This window comes from Fundulus heteroclitus, chromosome 6 (genome assembly GCF_011125445.2).
Source record: "Fundulus heteroclitus isolate FHET01 chromosome 6, MU-UCD_Fhet_4.1, whole genome shotgun sequence".
NCBI classification, from domain to species: domain Eukaryota; kingdom Metazoa; phylum Chordata; class Actinopteri; order Cyprinodontiformes; family Fundulidae; genus Fundulus; species Fundulus heteroclitus.
In genome coordinates this window covers 2,051,082-2,077,304 of record NC_046366.1, presented here as the reverse complement: position 1 = coordinate 2,077,304, position 26,223 = coordinate 2,051,082, and the positions used below count along the sequence as shown (strand labels likewise).

General features: G+C 41.4%; 1 protein-coding gene and 1 long non-coding RNA gene across 3 annotated transcripts in view; one reads left to right on the top strand and one right to left on the bottom strand.

Moving 5' to 3' along the window:
• Positions 1 to 26,223, bottom strand: part of LOC105933858 (phospholipid phosphatase-related protein type 4) — a 100,960-nt gene that overhangs the window by 9,842 nt on the left and 64,895 nt on the right. Inside the window, exons 7-9 of the mRNA XM_036137829.1 lie at positions 15,184 to 15,319; positions 13,886 to 14,114; positions 12,697 to 13,312 (exon numbers count right to left, since the gene is read on the bottom strand). Of these exons, the coding sequence (XP_035993722.1) occupies positions 12,697 to 13,312; positions 13,886 to 14,114; positions 15,184 to 15,319 (981 nt within the window). The remainder of the gene's footprint in view (positions 1 to 12,696; positions 13,313 to 13,885; positions 14,115 to 15,183; positions 15,320 to 26,223) is intronic.
• Positions 16,264 to 20,426, top strand: LOC118563383. Of its 2 annotated transcripts, none has more exons than XR_004931182.1 (3): positions 16,264 to 16,513; positions 19,812 to 19,874; positions 19,960 to 20,426. It is a non-coding gene; the product is annotated as an uncharacterized LOC118563383 (long non-coding RNA). The 2 variants fall into 2 exon arrangements; XR_004931183.1 differs by lacking the exon at positions 16,264 to 16,513 and adding an exon at positions 17,616 to 17,654.

Genomic DNA, 26,223 nt, shown 5'->3' with positions numbered 1-26,223 from the left:
ATTGGGAGCTCAATAGTCAGAAACGTGGCACTAGAGACACCAGGGACCATAGTTAAATGCCTGCCAGGGGCCAGAACGGGCGACATAGAATCTTACCTAAAACTGCTGGCTAAGGATAAGCGTAAATACAGTAAGATTGTTATTCACGCTGGCGGTAATGACACCCGATCACGCCGATCGGAGGTCACTAAAGTTGGTGTTGCTTCGGTGTGTGAGTTTGCTAAAGCAATGTCGGACTCCGTAATTTTCTCTGGTCCCCTGCCTGATTTGACCAGTGATGACATGTTTAGCCGCATGTCATCATTCAACCGCTGGTTGTCTAGGTGGTGTCCTGAAAACGACGTGGGCTACATTGATAACTGGAGAACTTTCTGGGGAAAACCTGGTCTGATCCGGAGAGACGGCATCCATCCTACTTTGGATGGTGCAGCTCTTCTTTCTAGAAATCTGGCCGGATTTATTAGTCCTCCTAAATGCTGACAATCCAGGGTCCAGACCAGGAAGCAGAGCCGTAGTTTAACACACCTCTCTGCAGCTTCTGTACTGTTACCCATCCATTATCCTATTGAGACGGTGTCTTTCCCACGGCCAAAACTTAACAGATCAAAAACTTATCTAAAAGGAACAAATCATAAAAACCTAATAAAAATCAATACGGTTCACCTTGAACCTAAAAATAAAACAACTAAATGTGGTCTATTAAATATAAGGTCTCTCCCTCCAAAGACTTTGTTAGTTAATGAATTGATTTCTGATAAACAGATTGATTTGTTTTGTCTCACAGAAACCTGGCTACAAGAGGACTACGTTAGTATAAATGAGTCAACTCCCTCCAATTATTCAAATTTCCACATTCCCAGATCTGTGGGAAGAGGAGGAGGAGTGGCAACTATCTTTCAGTCTGATTTATTAATTAGTCCCAGGCCAATTAATAACTACAGTTCTTTTGAACATTTAACCCTCAGTTTCCCTCATCCAAGCTGCAAAGCAATAAAACCTCTTCTGTTTGTTGTTTTGTATCGTCCACCAGGCCCTTACACTCAGTTTTTGGATGAGTTGTCAGATTTCTTATCTGATTTGGTGTTAAATACTGATAAGGCTATTATAGTGGGTGATTTTAACATCCATGTTGACACAGAATGTGATAACCTTAGTGTAGCCTTTAAAACTATCCTAGATTCAATTGGTTTTGCTCAAAATGTGCATGAACCGACGCACTCTCGGCTCCATACTTTAGACCTTGTTCTGACATATGGCATTGATTGTGAAGAATTAACAGTATTTCCTCACAACCCTGTCCTATCTGATCATTTTTTAATAACATTTGAGTTTAATCTAACTGAGTTCTCCACCCCCAAAAGAGGGTTCCATTATAGTAGATCTTTATCGGATAATGCTGTATCAAAACTTAAAGAGTCTGTCCACTTTTTAATATCCTCCGTATTGCAGAAATGCCCTGCAGATAGCAGCAATGTTGTTTCTTCCAATTCACAAATAGATGTCTTTGTAAACGGTATGACTTCGTCATTGCGTTCTGCATTAGACAATGTAGCTCCCTTGAAAAAGAAGGTGATTATTCACAGGAAGCTGGCTCCTTGGTTTAATTCAGAGCTGCGTTCCTTGAAGCACAATGTTAGGAAATTGGAGAGAAAATGGCGCTCTACACACCAAGAGGAATCCTACCTAATCTGGAAGAACAGTCTATTGTTGTATAACAAGACCCTTCGCAGAGCTAGAGCAGCATATTTTTCATCATTAATTGAGGAGAATAAGAATAATCCTAGATTTCTCTTCAGTACAGTTGCCAAACTTACTCAGAGCCACAGCTCTGTTGATCCATCCATTCCCTTAGCTCTTAGCAGTAATGATTTTATGGGATTCTTCATAAATAAAATTGATTCCATTAAAAATAAAATAATTGGCATCCTCCCAAACATGATTACCTCATCCTCAGTAAGTGAGGCAGCATTGGAGGAATCCTTAGAACCTGCGCAGTGTCTGAACTGTTTAAAAGCAGTAGAGCTTTCTGAGCTATCTAAAATTTTAGCTTCATCCAAACCTTCTACCTGTATGTTAGACCCAATCCCAACCAAGTTGTTTAAGGAGGTATTCCCTCTGATCAGTGGTCCTATTTTAGACATGATTAATGTATCCTTGGTAAATGGATATGTACCACAGGCTTTTAAAGTAGCTGTTATTAAACCTTTACTTAAGAAACCATCTCTTGATCAAGATGAGTTAGTAAATTACAGACCTATATCTAATCTTCTTTTCTTATCTAAAATTCTTGAGAAAGTAGTTGCTAATCAACTATGTGAACATTTACAAAGTAATGACCTACTTGAGGAGTTTCAGTCAGGCTTCAGAGCTCATCATAGCACTGAAACAGCTCTGGTGAAGGTCACTAATGATATTCTCATGGCCTCAGATAATGGACTTGTGTCTATACTTGTCCTGTTAGATCTCAGTGCTGCATTTGATACAGTTGATCACAATATTCTCCTACAAAGACTTGAGCATACTGTAGGGATTAAGGGAAAAGCATTAGGCTGGTTTAAATCTTATCTGTCAGACAGATTCCAGTTTGTTCATGTTAATAATAAATCTTCCTCAAACTCTAGGGTCACTTGTGGAGTACCACAGGGTTCAGTCCTTGGACCAATTCTATTTACTATATATATGCTTCCGATTGGCAAAATTATCAGACAGCATGGGATTAATTTCCACTGTTATGCTGATGACACTCAGCTATATTTATCCATAAATCCTGATGAATCCAATCAGTTACTTCGACTGCAGTCATGTCTTGATGACATCAAAAGCTGGATGACTTTAAATTTCCTGCATTTAAATTCTGACAAGACAGAAGTTGTAATCTTTGGGCCAGAGTCTTCAAAAAATAAAGTTCTTAATCAATCCCTTAATCTGGATGGCATTAACTTGGCCTCTGGTAATAAAGTTAAAAATCTTGGTGTTGTTTTCGACCAAGACATGTCATTTAAATCCCATATTAAACAGGTTTCCAGAGTTTCCTTTTTTCACCTCCGGAATATCGCCAAAATTAGAAACATTCTGTCCAGGAGTGATGCTGAAAAACTAGTCCATGCATTTGTTACTTCAAGGCTGGACTATTGTAATTCTTTACTATCAGGAAGTCCACAAAATGCAGTTCGAAGTCTTCAGCTGATTCAAAATGCTGCGGCAAGAGTTCTGATGAAAATCAACAAGAGGGATCATATTTCTCCAATTTTAGCTTCCCTTCATTGGCTTCCTGTTAAATCAAGAATAGAATTTAAAATTCTCCTTCTAACGTATAAAGCCCTTAATAATCAAGCTCCATCATATATCAGAGCTCTGATTACCCCGTATGTTCCTAACAGAGCACTTCGCTCTCAGACTGCAGGTCTGCTGCTGGTTCCTAGAGTCTCTAAAAGTAGAATGGGAGGCAGATCCTTTAGCTATCAGGCTCCTCTCCTGTGGAACCAACTCCCAGTTTTGGTCCGTGAGGCAGACACCCTATCTATTTTTAAGACTAATGTTAAAACTTTCCTTTTTGACAAAGCTTATAGTTAGAGTGGCTCATACCCTGAGCTATCTCTATAGTTGTGCTGTGATAGGCCTAGGCTGCTGGAGGACATCAGGGTCTAATTTTCTCACTCTACTGATTTCTACTGTTCTTCAGTCTACTGTTCTCCAGTTTTGCATTGTATTACATTGAAATGACTGTCGTCATTTCAGCTTTTAACTTTTTGCTCTCTCTCTTTTTCTTCATAGTAGGTACACCTGGTCTGGCGTTCTGTTAACTGTGACATCATCCAGAGAAGACGGCTCACCCGCTACTACCATCTAATGTAGAACAGATTACTAGATCAATGTGTGCTTCTGTGCTTGTTTGTCTGTCTTGTTGTGTCTCTGTTCTGTCTTCTGTAACCCCAGTCGGTCGAGGCAGATGACTGTTCATACTGAGCCCGGTTCTGCCGGAGGTTTTTCCTTCCCGTTAATGGGTGGTTTTTCTTCCCACTGTCGCTTCATGCTTGCTCAGTATGAGGGATTGCAGCAAAGCCATGAACAATGCAGACGACTCTCTCTGTGGCTCTACGGTTCCCCAGGAGTGACTGCTGCTTGTCGGGACTTTGATGCAATCAACTGGTTTCCTTATATAGGACATTTTTGATCAATCTGTATAATCTGACCCAATCTGTATAATATGATTGAACTTGACTTTGTAAAGTGCCTTGAGATGACATGTTTCATGATTTGGCGCTATATAAATAAAATTGAATTGAAATTGAATTGAATTCAAACTCGCTGGAAACCAGTCATCTACCCAGCCGATCAGTACTTGACCGCGAGCGCCTGTTGGAGTTACGCTCAAGTTGTGTTTTTGGACTTTTAAATACCACGCTCGACTGTTTACGTGACTGTGGCGTCTTACGGAGACCAGCCCCGGAGGCCTGTGAAGCGGCGGCCTCGACGAGCAGCTCACGCCGGAGGAGAGCGACGCGGAAGCGGTGTAGCCGGCCGAAGAAGCGCGGGTGCCGAGGAGGCTTAGCAGCGAGGCTAAAGGCTAACCCATTCAGACCGCCGCTACCATCCATCTGGCTTTCCAACGTTCGCTCACTGGACAACAAAATGGACCATTTACAACTCGAGCTCTCTGCAAAGAGGGAGCTCAGGGACTGCTGCGCTCTCATTCTGACCGAAACATGGCTAACCTCAACAATCCCAGACAACGCCGTTAGCCTGGAGGGGCTAGCTACTTTCCGCGCCGACAGACAAACAGAACTCTGCGGTAAGACCCGAGGAGGCGGACTCTGCGTTTACACCAATAACACCTGGTGTAAAAATGCTAGATTAGTCACAAGTCTCTGCTCTCCGGACATTGAGCTTTTGATTATTAGCTGCAGACCTTTTTATCTGCCTAGAGAGTTCACTGTTGTTATCATCGCAGCGGTTTATGTTCCTCCCAGCGCTAATACTAAAGATGCTATGAGTGTTCTCTATCGGACTATCTCTGAGCTGCAATCTGCACACACAGAGGGTGTTTTCATCATTGCTGGGGATTTTAACCAGGCAAATATGAAAACTGTTCTCCCTCATTTTTACCAACACGTGGATTTTGCAACTCGGGGAGAGAACACTCTAGACTTAGTCTACACAAACATTAAAGGAGCATTCAGAGCAGCCCCCCGCCCCCACCTGGGGGGCGGGGGGGCTCTGAGCAAAACCAGGGGCTAGGATAGGGACTACAGGGTCTCTGAGCAAAACCAACAGCGAGGCAGGTGAGGGTGTGGACTGAGGGAGCAATGGAGGCGCTCCAGGACTGTTTTGAGTGCTCTGACTGGAACATGTTCAAAGCTGCTGCAACTTATGAGGACAAGATCAACATTGATGAGTACGCCATGACTGTGTCAGCCTACATCAACAAATGCATTGAGGACGTCAGCACCACCAAGACCATCATCACCCGAGCCAACCAACGACCCTGGATTACTGCGGAGGTCCGTCAAGCGCTAAAAGCACGGAACTCAGCCTTCAAGTCTGGTGACAAGGAGGCATTGAGGACAGCGAGAGCCAACCTGAACCGTGCCATCAGGCTAGCAAAGCGGAACCACAGTCAGAAAATCCAGGAGCTTTTCCATGACGCCAGCAACACCAGGAGCATGTGGAAAAGCATCCGGGCGATCACTGAATACAACACGCCCTCCCCCCCGGTGGGTGAAGTTGATGCTGACTTCCTCAATGGACTAAATAACTTCTTTGGGAGGTTTGAGGCACTAAACAGCACTCTAGCAGTGAAAGCTGTTCCCCATCAGGAAGAGGAGGTCCTCTGCCTTGACACCGCCGACGTGTGGAAGACTCTGAGGAGAGTCAACCCGCGGAAGGCCCCAGGCCCCGACAACATACCTGGGCGGGTGCTCAAGGAGTGTGCAGGTCAGCTAGCTGGTGTCCTCACAGACATTTTTAACACCTCGCTGGACCAAGCCATAGTGCCAGCAGGCTTCAAGTCTGCCTCCATCATTCCGGTGCCAAAGAAACCTCAAGTCACCTGTTTCAACGACTACCGGCCTGTTGCACTGACTCCCATCATGATGAAGTGCTTTGAAAGGCTGGTAAAGGAACACATCATCTCCAGTCTCCCCCCAACACTCGACCCGTTCCAGTTTGCCTACCGACGGAACCGCTCCACTGAGGACGCCATCTCCTCTGCTCTTCACCTGAGCCTAGCACACCTGGAGGAGAAGAACACGCACGTGCGGATGCTGTTCCTGGACTTCAGTTCAGCGTTCAACACCATCATCCCACAACATCTGGTGGGAAAACTGTAACATCTGGGCTTCAACACACCCCTACGAAACTGGCTGCTAGACTTCCTCACCAACAGACCTCAGTCAGTCCGGGTCGGACAGAACACCTCTGATGTCACCACCCTCAGCACGGGCTCCCCTCAGGGCTGCGTCCTGAGCCCCCTGCTGTTCACCCTGATGACACACGACTGCGTCCCCAGGTTCACCACCAATCACATCGTGAAGTTTGCAGACGACACAATGGTGGTGGGCCTGATCAGAGACGACAACGACCAGGACTACAGAGAGGAGGTGGAACAGCTGGTGGACTGGTGCAGAGACAACAGCCTGATCCTGAACGTGGAGAAGACGAAGGAGATCATCGTCAACTTCAGGAAAAACCGGCCTCACCATGCTCCACTGCTCATCAACAACTCAGCGGTGGAGGTGGTCAGCAGCACCAAGTTCCTGGGGGTGCACATCACGGACAACCTCACCTGGACTGTGAACACCACGTCACTGGTGAAGAGGGCACAGAAGCGACTGTACTTTCTGCGGAGGATGAGGAGAGCCCGCCTGCCCCCGCCCATCCTCACGACCTTCTACAGAAGCACCATAGAGAGTATTCTGACCAGCTGTCTCTCTATGTGGTGTGGAGGCTGCAGTGCCTCCGACTGGAAGAACGTGAGGAGAGTGGTGAGGACAGCAGAAGGGATCATCGGGGCTCCTCTTCCCTCCATTAAAGACATTTCATCGCAGCGCTGTGTGTCTCGAGCCCGTAACATCATCAGGGACCCCTCACACCCCCACCATGGACTGTTCTCCCTGCTGCCCTCTGGAAAGAGGTTCCGCAGCATCCGCTGCAGGTCCACCAGGTTCTGCAAAAGCTTTTTCCCTGCTGCCATCAGACTGTTGAACTGCTAAACTGCTGAAGTATAAAAACGGACTGTGTACCACACTCGACTCGCTGATTTGCACATTTGCACATTTGTATCGTATCCTGCAAAATTGCTGCTGCACCTTACCCAGAAACGTACTGCAAAACTGTTTACAATGCAACTGTCTACCTTTAAATCACTGCTGCACCTTACTGCATATTTGTTTACATTTGTTTTACATTGTTTACATTTCATCAGCCTACTGTTCACTGCTGCACTTTATCCGGAAGTCAATTGAAACTATCCTGTAAGTGACTGCGATTTATCACTGCACTTTATCCTGTACTGTAATTCACTGTCAGGTATCCTGTAGAGTTACTGCAATCTTTCTGAGCTGTGTGAAAACGAAATTTCGTTCTGTATGCACTCTGTGTATACAAAATGACAATAAAGAAAGTCCAAGTCTAAGTCTAAGTTTATTAAAAGGTAGATGGAGTGGTGGATGATAAAACCAGAGAGACAGGACTGAACTGGAACAGGGGAGTAGATGAGAGCAGGAGCTGACGGCCCAGAGAGAGTTCTTGGAGACCAGAGCACAGCAGCAGGATCCACAGCACGGCAGAGAGAGAACCAGGGCACAGCAGTAGGATCCACAGTACGGCAGAGAGTGAGCCAGAGCACAGCAGCAGGTTCCACAGCACGGCAGAGAGTGTGCCAGAGTACAGCAGCAGGTTCCACAGCACAGCAGAGAGAGAACCAGGGCACAGCAGCAGGATCCACAGCATGGCAGAGAGGGAACCTTGCTAGTCAGAGGCACAACAGGATAAATGGCTATGCTGGGTGAATACTTGCAGATCTGAGTCTCAACAGGAAAGTAGCACAGATGAGGCTGGAATAATCAAAGGCAGGCTGAGGTATAGAGATGCAGCAGTGGCAGGGTTCCAGCAGCAAGCAGGGAACATTCAGGTAGACAGGTGAGGAGTAGGTGTTTTCTGATGACAAACCGGCAGAGGAGTGAAAGCAGAGGGAGGCTTAAGTAGGGAGGCTGGCAGGTGAAGTGAGTCTGACTGATTAATGACCAACAGGTGAGACTGACTGCAGAGGGAGTGACCTTTAAGAGCGCTGGAACCCATCCAACGCAGGAACCCAGACGGCGCAGGAACCCAGACACATAGACTCTAAGGGAATTTAACAAACAAAACTAGAAAAAACTAATACAGAACTAAGACCAGAACTACAGGGCTAGGACAGGAACTACAGGAGCTAGACAGGAACTACAGGGGCTAGGATAGGGACTACAGGGTCTAAAGCCGGATCTACGGGTCTAAAACTGAAAAATCAAAACGAGACTGGTAAACTAGGAAAGGAACCAAACGCTAAAGCAAAACTATGAAACAAAGCTGGGCAGCAGCAAAAGTTAACGCTGGGCAGCGACGACGGGGAGCGCCGTCCTTTATTGCTGAGCAGCGTGGGAAGTGGACTTCGCGGAAGGCGATCCGGGAAACAGAGTCAGAGGCGGGGCTTCGTGGATGCGACCCCGGCAGACGAACCGGAAGCGTGACGTCACAACTCAGCGACCATGGCGAGACGAAACAGAAGCGAGGCGTCGCCGTACGGCGACCCAGGCTAGATGAACCGGAGGCGGGGTGTCGCCACACTGCGACCCAGGCGAGAAGAACCGGAGGCGAGGCAGATCCTACCAGCTTCTGCACCAGGCTCTGTGCGTGCTCGGGTTCATCCCTAGGCCGGTCCATAATGTCATGATATTTTTCTAGGATGAACCCAGACACAGCACGCACACACAGAGCTAGTTCTTAGGAGTGAGTTTATTGAATAGTGTGGAAGATGGATGATGATGGAACCCACAGTCTTTCAACAGACGGAGGTGTAGGGTGCAGAAGCTGGCCGGCAGGAGGCGTGTTGATAGACTGACCGGGAGGAACTCTGGAGCCGAAGACTTGAGACCAGGACGAAGCATCTGAGCCGAGGACTTGAGACCAGAACATCAGAGCCGAGGACTTGAGACCAGAACATCAGAGCCGAGGACATGAGACTGGAACAGCTCACCAGGAGTTGAGAACAGGAGTTGGAACTAGAGAGCAGAACGGAACCCGGGAGTCGTGAACAGGAGTTGAGAACTTGAGTGGGAACAGGGCTGAGCTGGATCTGGGCAGTGACTGGAACAAAAACAAAGCTGAAGGAAAGTCTATTGGCTGACTGGAACAAAAAACAAAGTTGAAGTAAGTTTTCTGGCTGACTGTAACAAAAAACTGAGCAGACAAGGATTATGGCAGAGACGGAGCAGGAGTGAACACTATGGACCGGCGACGAGAACACAACTGCGGTGAGTTTATAAAGGGAGCTTGACAGGTGGCGGGAATAAAGACTAATTAGTGTCCAGACAGGTGTGACTAATAGCTGAGCGAGAGAGAGCTGTGTGAACTGCAAAATAACAAGAAAGAAACCAGACAAAACTTAAATCATGACAGAAGGGAAAGCTGAGTGAGGGGGAAGAGGAGCTGAAAACTAACAGAAAATAAAGTCAAATCACAACTAAAACCCTAACAAAGAGGAAGAACTGAAAACTAATAGTAAACAAAAGCCAAGTCAAAACTAAACCCTGACACATACCAAATGTTGTTTTGAATTAGTAAAGCTAATTTGACCTCAATTCACATTCTTTAAGATGAACTTTGGTTCTTTAACTCAAACATAATGTTATTTTATCAAATAACGTTTTGTATACTCAGGATTTGCATTGTGAATGGATTGAAAACATGTCAAAGGTTTTTCTAAATTAGTTAAGCTAATTTAACTCCAGTCCATGCTTTTGAATCAGATCTGCAGTGAACAGGATTCCCTGAATTATTCTGATCATGACCAACCACTTTTGTTTTGTCTTTTGTTTCTTTTGCATGTAAATAGTTCTTAGCTTAGCTTCTATTTATCTTCATTTTGCTTGGTAGTTTAGTTAAGTTTCACTAGCTTAGTAGAGAGGATTTGTTAATCGAAATATAGTGTTAATTCAGATAAACAGCATTACATACTGATGTTCTCTGGATGTTCATTTTATTTCTGTTATTAAATTCTTGAACTTGAAAAGAAGTTGTCACTCCTTTATTCTGTGTGTGCAGAGTTTGGTGTTAAAAGATTGCTAGTGCTCAAACTTATCCCTTTCAACCATTGTCTTGATATCAACTTAACAGCTGATTATCACTAGACAATACTTAACAGACAGAGTTATTTATGAAACATTAAATAACTTTAATCAGTGCATAATCGCACAACAACAATAATATGGTAACAACAACAGCTGCACTACTATATAGTGACTAGTGATATGATGATTGTGGTCATATAAAGTGAGTTCTTTTTCCCCACTGGTTTTCCAAAATCAGTGGGGAAACCCCCTTGGTGCAACTGGTGGGCAACAACCTGCAAAAGGATTGCAAAGAAATGTCAGTGTTAGTTACAAGCTTGTATCAGAGTGGGCTTTACTGTGGAATCTGACCAAAGACACCTAAATGTGGTCTCTACAATTCTTCGGTCGTAAGAAGCCAATCCTTGAACGTGCAGACCTAAAACCAGTGACTTCAGCAACTGGGCAGGTTTGTGAAGTTTATTTGGCATTTTATCAGCGGCTTTAAAACACCATACAATCCATGAGGGTTGTTCATGTGAACTTCAATGTTGCATAGTCTACTCATTGTAAGCGACTTTGGACTTGTTTTACTCTAGTCATTTGTAACTGTTGCATTTTTTTGGGGTTGTTTCTGAATGTGAAGCTGTTTTTTTGAGCTTTGTATTTTTCCTGACAGCCCGCCCTTTTCTGGTTATCGCACCGTGAAAACAACTTTATGATGAGGAAATGTCCTGGTGTGTATAAATACCAGCTAAATACATGCATTTGTGATCAGTGTGTGGTGGTTTTCTTGCTGGTCTTCCACTTCTTTTCATTGATCAAGTTGATGTTTCTCTCACAGTGATCATGTTTGTGTGTATGCAGTGTGTGTGTGTGTGTGTGTGTGTGTGTGTGTGTGTGTGTGTGTGTGTGTGTGTGTGTGTGTGTGTGTGTGTGTGTGTGTGTGTGTGTAAAGGTGAGATGGGATCTGAGTATCTGATTACAGTGGGATGATTGACTGTTTTTAAGTCTATTTTCTGCACAGCTCTGTAATAAATTAAAACAGAGGACAGCCTCTCCTACCTTTCTAGTAATACTGCTTTCTTTCCACTTTGAGCCCTCTACATTTCAACTAACATTTAAGCTGTTCTTTGCTGGGATTCTCGATTGAAACAGGTTAAAATGAAGCTCCTGGGACGACGTCATTTTCCAAAATGATTAGTATTGCGATTGTTGCCAATGTACTTTGCACTCTTCTTGTCCGTCCAGCCAGGAAACCGGGCTGTCTTGGCAAAAATGTGACATTATTTAAGAAATGCCCCATTGCCCCCAGATAGAATGTCTTAATTGGTGCCTAGTGTCGCAGTCGCAGTCGCAGTTAATGCTTGTTAATGCTCAGCTGAAGACTTTGAAATGCGTTTTGTGGACTACCTGATAGTAAAGAATTACAATAATCCAGCCTTGAAGTAACAAATGCATGGACTAGTTTTTAAATATCACTCCTGGATAGAATGTTTATAATTTTGGCATTATTCCTGAGGTGAAAAAAGTAAATCCTGGAAACCTGTTTAATATGGGATTTAAACGACATGTCTTGGCTTTGACATTTTCTAGTCATGTTTCCATGCTCACCATAGTATAGAGACCACTATTGTCAAGGTGTTTAATGTCATCCATATAAATGCAGACTGTGGAAGTACCACAGTGCTGGTATTATTGGACCTTAGTGCAGCATTTGATAATGCTAAATTCTCCATTCTGTTAGAGTGCCTGGTAAACATGGTTAGCCTTTCTGGTGCAGCACTCAACTGTTTAAATCCTATGTAAAGGACAGGGAGTTTTTGTGTCAATAGGTAACTTTACATCAGAGAAAACAAAAATCAAATGTGGGGGTTCCCCAAGGATCCATCTTGGGTCCCCTCCTACTCAATATTTACATGCTCCCTGTAGCTCCGATCATAAAAAACAACATCAGTTACCATGACTATGCAGACAACACACAGCTCTGCATCGCCATGTCACCAGGTGAGGACAAACCCATCCAAGTGTTGAGTAAATGCTTAGAAGAAATCAATGCATGGATGTGCCAAAACTTTCTTTAGTTGAATAAAAACAAAACTGAAGTAATTACACAAAATCTGCACAGAATCATATACAAAGGTTGTTAGAAATTTTAAACTTATGGTCATTAGTTATGTGCTTCTCTTTTTATTACTGTTGAGGAAGGGTATGGAAAGGGTTTGGAGAGGTGTTTTGCTCATGTACCACTAATTTGAAAATCCTAATAAAGCATTGCAATAAATGTTTTCATTAAGCTTAATCAAAGGAATAAAACTTCAGCAACTGAGCAAATTACTAAAGTAAGTTGTCAACAAAATTCAGTAAAACAGAAAGGAAATTTTTTTTTTACCTGCATTAGACGAGGCTGTCCTCCAGCACTGAGGGGTCTGCAAGGAAGAGTGGTCTTCTCAGCCACTCTAAGCCATTTTTCTCTCACTGACCCACCACCGTCCATCATGCTGTCCTCTGATTCACTCTCCTGATCCTTGCTGTTAAGATTTTCCTCCTCAGGAATGTGAACCAGCTGAGAGGAGCCTGGGCGAGGCTGGATGGAAACTCTGGCCCCACCAGCCATCCCAGTGTTGCCATTATGTGACAGGTGATTATGATTGCTAATAGGGACAGAGCTGGCTGCGAGTTTCATGTACTGTGCCGGGATGTGGGCTCCAGCACGCATCTCCACTTCCTGGCCGGATGATGGAGGCATGTGTGCTCCACCCCGGAGCTCTGCCTCCAGGCCCATAGCAGATGGCTCAGAAGAGCAGCGGAATTCCATATTCCTCTGAGGAGAAGAAGAAGGGAGTGGTCTTATTCCATCCATTGCCTGCATGGAAAGCTTCCTGTTATCATTCTTGTTCTTCCACTGGCTTAGCAATTGTTTTGATCGAGTGGAGTCCATGGAGGTGTGGATGGAGGCATGACGCCGTGGAATACGGCCCTCCTCCACTGAAGAGCCTCCATGGGACCTGGAAGAATGATAATAATAATACTGTATTAATCTTTTAATGACATTGCAACAAACATTTCAATAACATGTGTCCTCTGCATTTAACCCATCCCTTAGGGAGCAGTGGGCTGCCATTGTTCGGCACCCAGGGAGCAATTTGGAGCTAAGTGTCTTGCTCAGGGTCCTAGAGTGGTAGTCTGTGGGAATCAAACCCAGAACCTCCAGGATGAAAGTGCAATGCTCTAATACTAGGCCACCACTCTCCCATAAAATACATGCAAAATTAAAAATGACTGTAGAAAAGGTCACTGTATATATGTTTGCTGCTGACCATACAGGCCTGTGACCAAGGCACAAGTTGTTCCCATGTTTTTCTTGATGTAAAGTACTTGATGGTTCAATCGTATTGCCTAATGTGGTATTGGTGGAATTCACTATTGTCAATAATTCAAATTCCAAAAAAACAAAAGTAACAAAAAAATGAAAGAGAATAAATTATTTAATTTACTAGGACCTTCAACATAGGTTACACAAAATCTGTTTAGACCAACTCCGGTTGGTCTGAACTGTGGCTATTAGAACAAACTGCTACCTTGGTAGTGTGCTGCTGCTGAAAGTCATCATGTTGTCACGGTTTCCTGGTGGACTGGACTGAGTGATCACCTCCACGTCAGCACTAGCTCTCTTCAGATTGCTCATAGATGGCTCTCGATAGGAGGAGCTACGTGTCAGGATGGGTACTGGATGGTCAGGGGCCAATGTGTGGGACGATGTCCTTGTAATGATGGGCTTTGGTGGGCTGGGGGCCAGAGTGTGGTGGCCTAGTAAAAAACAACAAAATAAAAATAACTTAAGTTCTTACTGCCTGGTTAAATCTGATGTGATTGAATAAAACACAAATTTCATTTAGATAATCACTTCTGGGTCACCTCAAGACTGTTGCAATTTCCAAAGCTTTAATAATATTTTGTCTTCAATAAGAATTCACAGTAGGTTGAAAAACATGAAACATTGGTAGTTATTCTTTTGTTGTTCTGTTGTTGTTCTGATGTTTCTAGAGACGTTTGTGGTGAGAAAATTGCTCAAAATGGGAGAGGAATGATACATTTTTGAGATTAAAAAGATTCTGACCTATAAGACCCACAATTTCCTCACTAAAAGGGCAATGGCAAATATACTGGATATTGCATGGGTTAAGGTTAGACTATTCTCTTAAAAAAATTAGTTTAAGTGAAGATGGATGCTAAGTTCATTGTTTTGAAGCTGTTTAAAATGATTTGCATATTGAACATTTTACCATGTAATAAATTAATTCTAGTGTAGTAATTAATTTATTTGTTTATCATGATAGGCTATGCCTCCTGCTGTTTTAAAAATAATAGGAACCATAGAAATGGTGATGGATTCTGTTTTGGTGCACTTCAGTGTAAAATGTTCAATGTTTGTTAAAGGTGTCATTTAATGCATTTCAAAGATACACCTTGCCCTTTAGACATCATGGTAACATGGTGAAGATGACCCTGTTTTATCCTTTACAAGAGTCCAGTTCTATCTATTGTGAAACATGCTAGATTACTAATGGAAAGCAATCATTCAAAAATCTAGAGGCTAATTTAAAAGTGTAAAATTCTACAGGGAATACACACAGGGATTTAATGTTCCGATCTTGCTAATCACTAAAAAGAGCAGACAAAAGACAGTTTAAAATGTTTATATGTCATTGATAATTCATGAATGAATCACTAATAACTCCTATAGAAAGGCTCCTTAAAGGCCCAGAGTCAAGAATTTTGGATTAAGAAATGTGCATTAAGGAAATGTTAAAGGAATCCAGAAGTATTTCTCACCTTAGTGTGTGAATGTGTTGTGTTCATGCAGGCAGGATTTTACCTTGGTGACTTTTGCTAACTGCTGATTGGCTGACATTGGGGAGGGACGAGAGGGGTGGCTCTCTAAGAATGGGGACATTCAGTCGACTTTTGGAGCGATCTTCACTTGGCTTGAAGTTGCTTACGGCGTTTACCCCCTGCATACACAAAATACATGCAGAATAAGACGCAGGCTGACAGCTAAAAATAAAGCTGTGGTGTGACTTTGGATATATTACATGTATACGTCATAATACAAGTCAGCAGAGTCAAACAAAACATCATTATAACAAAATAATCAGTGCTGGCAATAAGTTTCAGCTTGTCATTTTATTGCTAGCCTAAGTTACAGAGTATCCTGTATTCTGCCAAAAGTAATCACAAATCTGCCATCCTATACATATTCAATTCAATTCAATTCAATTTTATTTATATAGCGCCAAATCATGAAACATGTCATCTCAAGGCACTTTACAAAGTATAATATCAACTTGAGAAACATCTCATTCCTAATCCATATGATTTAAGATGATGTTAACCCACACTTGCAGCCATGAAAGGTACAGCTATTCTGGGAAGGCTTTCGCAGATCATTGTCTTCCACACCATACTCACTCATCTATCTCACAATGAGCCATCTAGAACCGAAGGGGCCACCTCCAAGCTGTTCCCACAAAGTTGGGTGGATGAAACTTTCTAAAATATATTGGTATGCACCAATGTATGTACTTGATTTACTTTTTATTCAGAAAATTGTTACGAAAATAGTATTTTTCATTGTTTCATTTTACACATTTTGTCATGATATTTTTCTAGGATGAACCCGGACACAGCGCGCACACACAGAGTTGGATTTTAAGAGAGTTTATTGTACGATGTGGATGGAGGATGACATGAGGAACCAGAGTCTATTACCAGCCGGAGTTGTAGGGTGCTGAAGCTGGCCAGCAGGAGTAGTGTGGAGAGACTGACCAGGAAGTGACATTTCAGCTGATGACTGGAGACCAGGACGGAACACAGGAGTCGAGAACTTGAGACCAGGACGGAACACAGGAGTCGAGAACTTGAGACCAGGACGGAACACAGGAGCCGAGAACTTGAGACCAGGACAGAACACAGGAGTCGAGAACTTGAGACCAGGACGGAACACAGGAGGCGAGAACTTGAGACCAAAGCAGAGCGCCGGAGCTAGTGACTGGAGACCAAGGCAGAGCGGCAGAGCCGACGAACCCTAGACTGCGGGCTGAGCTGGAACGGAGTCTCTGGTGGTGAACTGAGCTGGAACAGAGTTACTGGATGTGGACTGAACAGGAGTTGAACCTTTACGGACCGGCAAGCAAGAGCAGACTGAGGTGAGTAGATATAGTGGTGAGAGCAGGTGGAAACAGTCCGAGGTTAATTGCAGCCTGACAGGTGAAACCAATCAGGCTGCGCAGGGAAGGGAGGAGGCAGGAAAGCTCAGAATGCAGCCTACAAGCTGCATCCTGACACATTTATTTGTGGGTGTTTAAGTTTTATTACTTTTGTTATTCTATTGGGATATTTGTAATTGTGTTGAAAATCTTGATTCTAATGTTATCTGTTCAAAATAAAGAAAAGTATCTCAGTGAAGCAGAAAGATATAATTTAAATAGTACATTACATATGGCCTTCGCTATAAAGTTCAACAGTGCATCGATGCATGGACATCAGCAACAAGGAAGACAAGGTCATTTTAGACACTCTGATAAAATCATGTGTTGGCTTGACAAATGGGCCGTATCAGCGGCGTATCGAGAGCCAGTTACAACAGACTTGAACTCGCCGACACCCAGTCACGTGGTTCATGGAGCCCTCAGCAGTTTCAAATGTATCCAAGAGGACCTGGCTGCAGACCTCCACAGTCAGGTCCCTACCTCTACTATCAGGCCCTGAAGGGAGAACATTTTTGGGGGGTAGGGAGGTGGTGAGGACATTTTGAGAGAGAAACAAGCGAGACAGCATATGTACTTAAAGAATAAGGTGAGTGAACTTATTCTCCGAGTAGCAGTGAGTTTCTGATTTTTATTATCCTGTGTTCTTTGTAAAGATAGGTGCCGTTATATAGGTAGCATTATAAAAGTCATTAATGACGCAAATTACAGAATGCTGCATGTTGGTTTGGGTTGTTGTTTTAAAGCTAAGATAAATTACTTCAACATTTACTTTGACCAATAGTAAGCATCTACACTTAAGGATTCTTAACTTTTTAGTGCATAAAGTAGAGTAACTGATTTGTTTGTATGTAACATTATGAAATATTTTTGTAAACTGTGCATTAGTTGGGCACAACAACAAAGTTGAAAACATCTCTCTGTTAAGTACGTTATGTACATATCACAAAGACTTCCAGTTCCTTATGATAAAGATTTATCATAAGAAAAGGAATATTTAGGAACAAGGAAATCTCACGACTGGATTTGTTGCACAGGTGGCCTCCTATCACAGTTCCATGCTGGAATTCACTGAGCCCCGGTGAGTGACCCATTCTTTCACAAATGTTTGTAAAAACGATCTGTATGTCTAGATGTTTGATTTTATACACCTGTGGCCATGGAAGTCAATGGAACGCCTGATTCCAATAATTTGGAAGGGTTAGCAAATACCGTTGGCAATATAGTGTATTTATATTAATATTGAATACTTTATAATAATTACATAACTGACTTATTTCTGATATCTTGGGTCTTCCACAACAATCATACAGGATTGACTGTGATATCTCCAGGTTGATAGAAATAGACATCATTTGTTATATATTAATTATTTGTGTAATTTTGTGTGCATTAAAGATTTCAGCATTAAATTAAAATTAATATGCTTTATTCCTAGAATCCCTTTACAGCACACTAGATGATCCCTATTACGTTTCTGTTGTAAATTGATTCACACAGTCGAAGTAAACTTATTACAACAAAACATTTATTTTGACATAGTGTGAGGTTGTTTTTGTTTGCGTGTTCATTTTCTAGATAGACATGCCATTTGTACAACTGTATCATCCTTATGGAAAATCTTGACCTTGGAAGTTGAGACTGCAAAGGTTTTGTTGTTTCACTTTAAGTTGTTACAAGAGATTTTTATTTATTTCTATTGTTTAATAATCTTTTTGAGCCATAGAAAGCAGTTTGCCCACTGGACAAATGCATAAAAAGTAATTCTACGAGGTGAGGTGTCACTTGTCTTTAGGCTGACAAAAGGAAGGTGTTTTTCTTTTTCTTTCCTTTCAGGTCAGAAATTATATTGTTTGTACTGAAATTGTGGGGTCACTTTAACTTTCAAATCCAGTCATCCATCCATCTATCTATCTATCTATCTATCTATCTATCTATCTATCTATCTATCTATCTATCTATCTATCTATCTATCTATCTATCTATATATATATATATATATATATATATATATATATATATATAGATATAATTTATTTATTTCCTTTTTGGAGCTTGTGTTTTGAAGTGGTTTTCTTCCTATCTGAACAACAGAACGTTTTCCATGTTTTTGAATAATATTATGTCTGAAGTCACACTTGTGTTGCGTGGTGTTCCTCAGTTCTTGGCCCTAGGCCCACTTTTGTTTCTTTTGTACATCAGCCCCTTTGGGAAGATTATTAGCAGTTTGAAAATGTAACTTACCATTTATGTGCTGATGATATTCAATTGTACTGGTCCTTTAATTACTCAGAGTTTAACAAGTTAGATGACCTATTAAATTGTATTGCTTGTATTAAGGACTGGCTTACCAATAAATGTCTTCAGTTGAACTCTAGTAAGACTGAAACTCTGATCATTGCTCCCAGAACTGAAAGTTTCTGTGATCAAACAACATCTAGGTTCCCTGGGCTCCTCATCCCAGCCTAGTCTATGGAACCTTGATGTTCTTTTTGACCAGTCGATGTCCCTGGAATCCCATTCAAAACTTTTAGTTCAAATTTGGTTTTATCACTTGAGAAATATCTCTAAATTCAGGGCAACAATTTCCAAATCGGACCTGGAGATGATTATTTGTGCTTTTATTTCCTCTCATTTCGATTATTGTAACTTTCTTTTTATTTGTTTTAACAAATCAGCAGTCACTAGTCTCCAGTTGATACGAACGCTGCAGAAAGGCTTTTAACGGGAACAGACAGAAGGGGTCACATCACATCAGATTTATCCTCTTTATATTGGCTACGTGTCAAATTTAGAATTGATTTTAAATTTTTTGTTTTAACTTTTAGAGCTTTTAATGGACAGGCCCCCAAATATATCTTAGACCTTTTAATCCCTTACTCTTCTGGCTGCACTTTTTCCGGTCCTCGGGCCAAAACCTACTGAAGGTCCCTAATACTCCGTTTAAAACCTTGAGGCGACCTGTCCTTCCAAGCTGTACCCCCCAGACTGCTCCTTTCTCTCCATGTGGACAACTCGGTTGAATCCTTAAAAAAGCAGCTGAAGACACTTTTATTTACATAAATGTATATATTTTTTATGTTATCCTTGTAAGATGTTCTTGTGATATCTCTATTTGGTATTTATTACATTTTGTAAAGCACTTTGTGATTTTTGTCCGTGAAAGGTACTATACAAATAAAGTTTACTTACTTACTTAAATATTACAACTGATCATTTTGCTTATCTATATTTTCAGGAAGAGGAGCTGCAGGCAGAGGTCTTAGTCAGACTTGCTGATGTGGACACACCTATGGAAAGTGTAAGCTTTTCCACAATATCTTTTGGTCAGATACTGTTGGTGTGAAAGCTATGGTACAGACATCTTTCTTTTGTCTTTTCCATAGGACTCGGTTGAAGATTGCATTCTTCAGAATTGCAGAAATGCAGCAGAGGGTTTAGGACAACTAATCACTGTTCTCTGCCACAGTGGACCTGCCTGGTGTTCTGTGCGTAGGGGAGGAGGCACAGGCAGACGCTGCTTCACGATATGTGGAAGGAATAACTGTAAGAGAGCAAAAGGAAATCGATCTTGGAGCCATTCAAACTTAAGTTTCACAACCTTGACCACATGCGGAGGTTTTGTGAGGAAATATTGGACAAACAAATTATTTGCCATATTGTGAATGTCGTACTGCGTGAGTTTTTTGTGTGTGAGAGTAAAGCTGACTGCATTATATTAAATAATTTTTTTAGGGGCAGCAGGGACATTTATCTGTATTCTGTGTAGAAATGTTATTCCCCACATATTGTAAATGGTCAATGGCTTGTACTTGTATAGCGCTTTACCTAGTCTGACGACCTCCAAAGCGCTTCACACTACGATTTTAGTCATTCACCCATTCACACACACATTCACACCCTGACGGTGGTGAGCTATGTTAGTAGCTACAGCTGCCCTGGGGCAGACTGACCACCGCCAGCAGGCAATGCGGGTGAAGTGTCTTGCCCAAGGACACAACTACGTAGACAGTCAGAGTGGGGGATTGAACTGGCAACCCGCCAATTGTAGGACGAACTCACTAACCTCTGATCATATTTGATAAAAAATAGGTGTATGTTTGTGCAACACAATGATCAATATAAAATGTCAACAATGTTTTATAATAAAGTTTTGTACGTAAAGCAAACCAAACAGGAGTAATATTACCAGTTTTAAAGATCTTTCGGTTTTTCTCTGCATGCTGGGAATGCTAGACCTTGTCCTCCAACTTACCTTCAGTTCTATATACTTCAACAAAGCATGAATATCACTGTTTTCAGGACTTATTACTATCCTATATAACACGTTTAGCAGATGTCAGATTGCTTTATCTGGTACTAGATGGAAAATGGGCTGAATGATAGAGCTGATCTAAACTATTTTTTAAAAAGTTTTAAAAAACTAAATAAAATTATTTTGATTGGTGACCCAGGATGAATTATTTTCTGAGGAAGACATAATTATTGTATATTTAATTTTTTGTGAAGTGAGTTCTACATGTATGTATAACCCCGTTGATTATGCATTTAACCTTACAATTATTGTATATTAGTAATTAATTAAAATGTTAATTTAAGTAAAACTGTTTCTGTTTAAGACTGCCGACCTGTCCAGGCTGTACTACGCCTCTCGCCCATTGATAGCTGGAGATAGGCACCAGCACCCCTCGCAACCCCACAAGCTAGCATAAAGATTAGATGGAGCAAATGCACATAAAAAACAGACAATCCGTTTTTAGTGTGCTCAACAGGCTACGTGCTTCTTCAGGACACCTGTCTTCCTCTCCATGACATCAGAAACCAACACAGAAGACTGCTACACATTAAGCTGTAACCAGGTGTCTTAACTCTGGATGAAATGGCAATCATGCTAAAATAATATAAAACAAATGCATTTAATGTCCTACAGAAAAAATACCAACTTTGTGAAGGTTATGGTATTAAAGCGTTGTTCAATCATCTTGTGCAGCTCTTGTTTTGGAGGACAGAAAATGGCATCTTGTTACCTTGGTGATCCTGTGTAACAGGCTTCAGCAGTTCATTGAAGTCTGACTTGTGCTTAACTGAAAAATAATAAATAATTACTAATCTTCCCTATCAGTTTTCTGTACTGTTAATACCCCAATTTATGCTGCCATCTCTGCAAGAATGTCTGTAAAATAATCTATATATCAACCTTAATTAACAATTTCAGTCTCCCCTTTTTTTATAGTTGACATCATTTATTAACTTGATTTAAAATAATTTAAAGATTGTGCCCGCAGCAACAAGTATAAACTTCTGAAGAATTATTTTGTGCCCTGTCGGTTTGAGCCTCCACTCTACACACATTCAGTGGAATTAATTTTAAGCTCAGATATCTAAAAAAAAGAAAATTCTAAACTTTAATATTTCAAACTGTGCCAAATATGTTAAAAAGCTAAAATGACTGACTCAAATAGACCAATTTAAACCCGTCCAGACCCTTTCTGCATACAGTTAGCATGCTATAGTTTGACAACAACCAGCTGGTTAATGTGATTAATTTACCAAAACCGGCTACATGAAATGTCACCGTTGACCTATTTTAGTACAGAGCAGTCAGCTAAAGCTTCATAATGTAAGCCAAATGTAATTTAATTCATGCAGACAACTCTCCCTGTGGCTCTACGCTTCTCCAGGAGTGAATGCTGCTTGTCGGGACTTTGATGCAATCAACTGGGTTCCCTTATATAGGAATTTTTTGACCAATCTGTATAATCTGATTGATATGATTGAATTTTACTTTGTAAAGTGCCTTGAGATGATATGTTTAATGAATTGACGCTATATAAATAAAATGGAATTCAATTGAATTGAATCAATTTACTTTCAAAAATGACTCCGAAATCCCGAGAAGGAATTGCATTCAATGCTGGAACTATTGCTTTTTGGAACTATTTGCGGCTACATGAACCACGTGACTTACACATTCCAGTCTTTTAATAGAAGTCTATGAGAGTGGTGCCACTTTCTCTCACTTATATCGCTCTGGGCCGTATAATCCGCGTACCATTCGAACAATTGTTTTTTTGATTGATTTGATTGGTTTGTTTGATTTGATTTTTTGAATTAAAAATTAAAAAGCGACTTATTTCATTTTCATGTGAGATTTAAATAAATAAAATATCACATAAAAAATCAAACATATATAAAACACCCCTCATTTGATTTTGATATTTGTTTTATGAGATGCTTGTAAAATTCTGTTACCTATGTTTTGGGAGCAGGTTATGTTTTCAGTAGTGTTGGTTTGTCTGTTAGAAACTTTACAGAAAAAGTGATTATGGATTGATCTGAAACTTTCACCAGAGGAGTGTCTTGACTTAAGGACAAACCCATTCAATTTTGGTGGTGATCCATAGAAATATTATCTCATTTGAGGTTTTGGTCTCAATATGTGGTGAAATTAGCTATTTGGTGGAGGTCTGCTTTTATACTTATTACTGAGATAGGGGCTACGTAGGATGGAAACTGGTTTTGCTGGCTGAGAAAAATTAGGCTTCCTGAGAAGATTAGGGTAGGCTTACTATTCTGGTAAATGGCGTTCTAATGTAAAATAAAAAAAAAGTTACATCAATGTGGGAACGGAATATTTCAGCCATACACTCACACCCTGTATGATACCCCATAAGAACTAAACAATCATTGGATCATTTATTCCTCAAATTAGGCTATATCCATGTGAATTTGGAGACTTTTTTATGTACAAAAGTTACATTGAGGAACTTAATATTTAAGCCATCTGAAAAGTTTCAGCTGTCAAAACTGTGTGAAGACTGTCGGATCCCCAGGCTCCTGACACAAGGGGGAAAGATCTTCACAGGAGAACAGCATTTCACACAAGATGTCACACAACAAAGTTCAGTCCTTCGGTCCTTGGTCCAATTCTCTTTATATATATATATATATATATATATATATATATATATATATATATATATATATATATATATATATATATATATATATATATATATATATATGTGTGTGTGTGTGTGTGTGCGTGTGTGTGTTTGTAGATAGATAGATAGATAGATAGATAGATAGATAGATAGATAGATAGATAGATAGATAGATAGATAGATAGATAGATAGATAGATAGATAGATAGATAGATAGATAGATAGATAGATAGATAGATAGATAGATAGATAGATAGGCATTAAATTGGCCTCTGGCATTAAAGTAAATAATTTTTGTTACGTTTTCATGATTTGACACTAACAATTTTTTTTAATGAAGTATAAATCATTATCTCTAATGTGATCATCAAAAATTAAAACAAGGATGTTTTGTTTATGTACAGGAATCTGTAATATTCTGGGTTAGGTTTATTATTTGATCTATTAGTACTCTCTCCTGCCTCAGGTTCTGTCTTGCCTGGATTCTTGTTCAGCTTGTGTACTGTCTTAGTTATCCTGTTTCTGTGTTAGTTCCGGTTGTCATCGTTGTCACGTGTTGTCTTCATGAACCCAAGCACGACCACACAAACTGGGCACAATAGAGTTTATTTAAGAAGGTGAGTTGTGGAGGATGAAATCTGAGATTTTAGAGGACTGGAGACCAAGGAAGAGCGCCAGGAGCTGATGAGTCCTTGACTGTGGGCTGTGCTGGAAACGGGGTCTCAGGCAGTGACGGAGCTGAAACAGCGTTTCTGGCTGTGGCTGAGCTGGAGCAAAGTCTCTGACTGTGACTGAGGTGAAGCAGAGAATCTGGCTAAGACGAGTGATTTTACGTGATGTGCTGAGGCTTCGAGGCGTGTGTCGAGTAATGGAGGGGGCATTTCCGTAAAGCGCGTATCGAGGCTTGCTTCATTTAGGGGAGGAGCCGAAAAGCGATGACGTCCGAAGCCTCGCTGCCCGGCTGTACCACGTGACTGTTCGGGAAGTGGTTCAGATTTTGCCAGATGACCGGTTCATTCAGAACCAGTCATGGCTGCACGCTGGATCATAAAACAGTTCTGCTAACCAGATGCAGTTTAAAACGCCATTTAGTCTGTTTATAAGTTTCGTTTTTATTAATTCAGCATTTTTTAACTACATGCACCGTATTTCTGTGCCTCAGCACTTGCTCCCCCCCCCCCCCCCTTTTCCCTCGGAGCAGGTGCTTTTATCACCGTTCGCCATTCATAACGTGAATCACTACATTTAATGTCCTCACATCGGTAGCAACGTGTGCCAGTTAAAATCAATAGGAGAGTTACTAGCTGTGTTTCATGCTTTCATTTTTAACAACCTAGAATCAGTGGCGCTTCGGTGGGCTGCTGCCTTGCGCTTTAATTCAGGTGCGCACTTTTAAGGGTCATTTTAAAAAACTTGTAACATCAGGGGCTTCATCTCAGACCTGTCAGTACCCCTGCTCCCTTTATAGGAGCCCTTTACAGTATTTAGTTTTGCATTTTTCCCACTGTATTTAGTTATGCATTTTCCCCGCAGCGCACCAACGGGGGTAAAATCCGCCCACCGCACCGCCGCACTGACGAGAGCAATAGAAATTTGTGTGGTCAGCGCGGCGACTGACTGAGAAACCTGTCACTGTGAAAGGTGATAATGGTTATAAACTGTAACAGTCTCGAAGTGCATTGAGCTGAAAAGAGGGAGACATCAGCAGCAGGATCGTGCTTAAAGACGCAGCGTGAACCTCTGTGTGCTTCAGTGTTGCTGCTGAGGGGAAATTGTTGACCATAATCCCCCCCCCCCCACCCGCCCCCAAAATTTGCATAATCTCACTGTTAACTTTTGATCAAAGTTGAGAGGTCTGATTATTACACACCATGCCATATCACATGACACTACTATTTTGGGAATAATTACACACAGAGAATACATTCAAACATTAAAGGGGAGTTTTCCCCACTGTCGCTTCATGCTTGCTCAGTATAAGGGATTGCTGCAAAGCCATGGACAATGCAGACGACTGTCCTTGTGGCTCTACGCTCTTTCAGGAGGAGTGAATGCTGCTTGTCAAGATGCAATCTACAGGGTATCCTTAGATAGGAAACTTTTTGAACAATCTGTATAAAGTGATCCAATCTTTATAATCTGATCCAATCTGTATAATCTGGTTGAATTTGACTTTGAAAAGTGCCTTGAGATGACGTGTATCATGAATCGGTGCTATATAAATAAAATTTAATTGACTTCCTTTCCTTTCAAAATTTATATGCTTCCTTTCATCTTATAAACTTGCCAACATCTGGTCTGGTTTTCTGTTTAGTTTTGACGTCATCAGGGGAAGAGGTATCGGCCGAAAATGCTACTGCCAACAACTTTATGTTCTTCATGTGATACACGTGGCCCAGTCATTCAGTGTTTAGCCCTGTTTTCTCCTACACATAGCCTTTTGTTCAGCATTTATTGCCACTCACTATTTTTACTCCTCTTGACTTGAAAACTAGGTTTAAATATAATCTCCTTAGTGTTTCTCTACTCGATGAAGTGACTAAAGGAGATGTTATTTCCATTATCTTTTTGTAACAAAGGAAGTTGTAACAGTGCATTGCAATTCTATAATAAAGCAAAAATTAAAATTAACATAAATGCTTCTCTAAATAAACATCTGTGAGTATATTTCCTCTTACTTTGATTGAATTCTGATCCTGCATTATC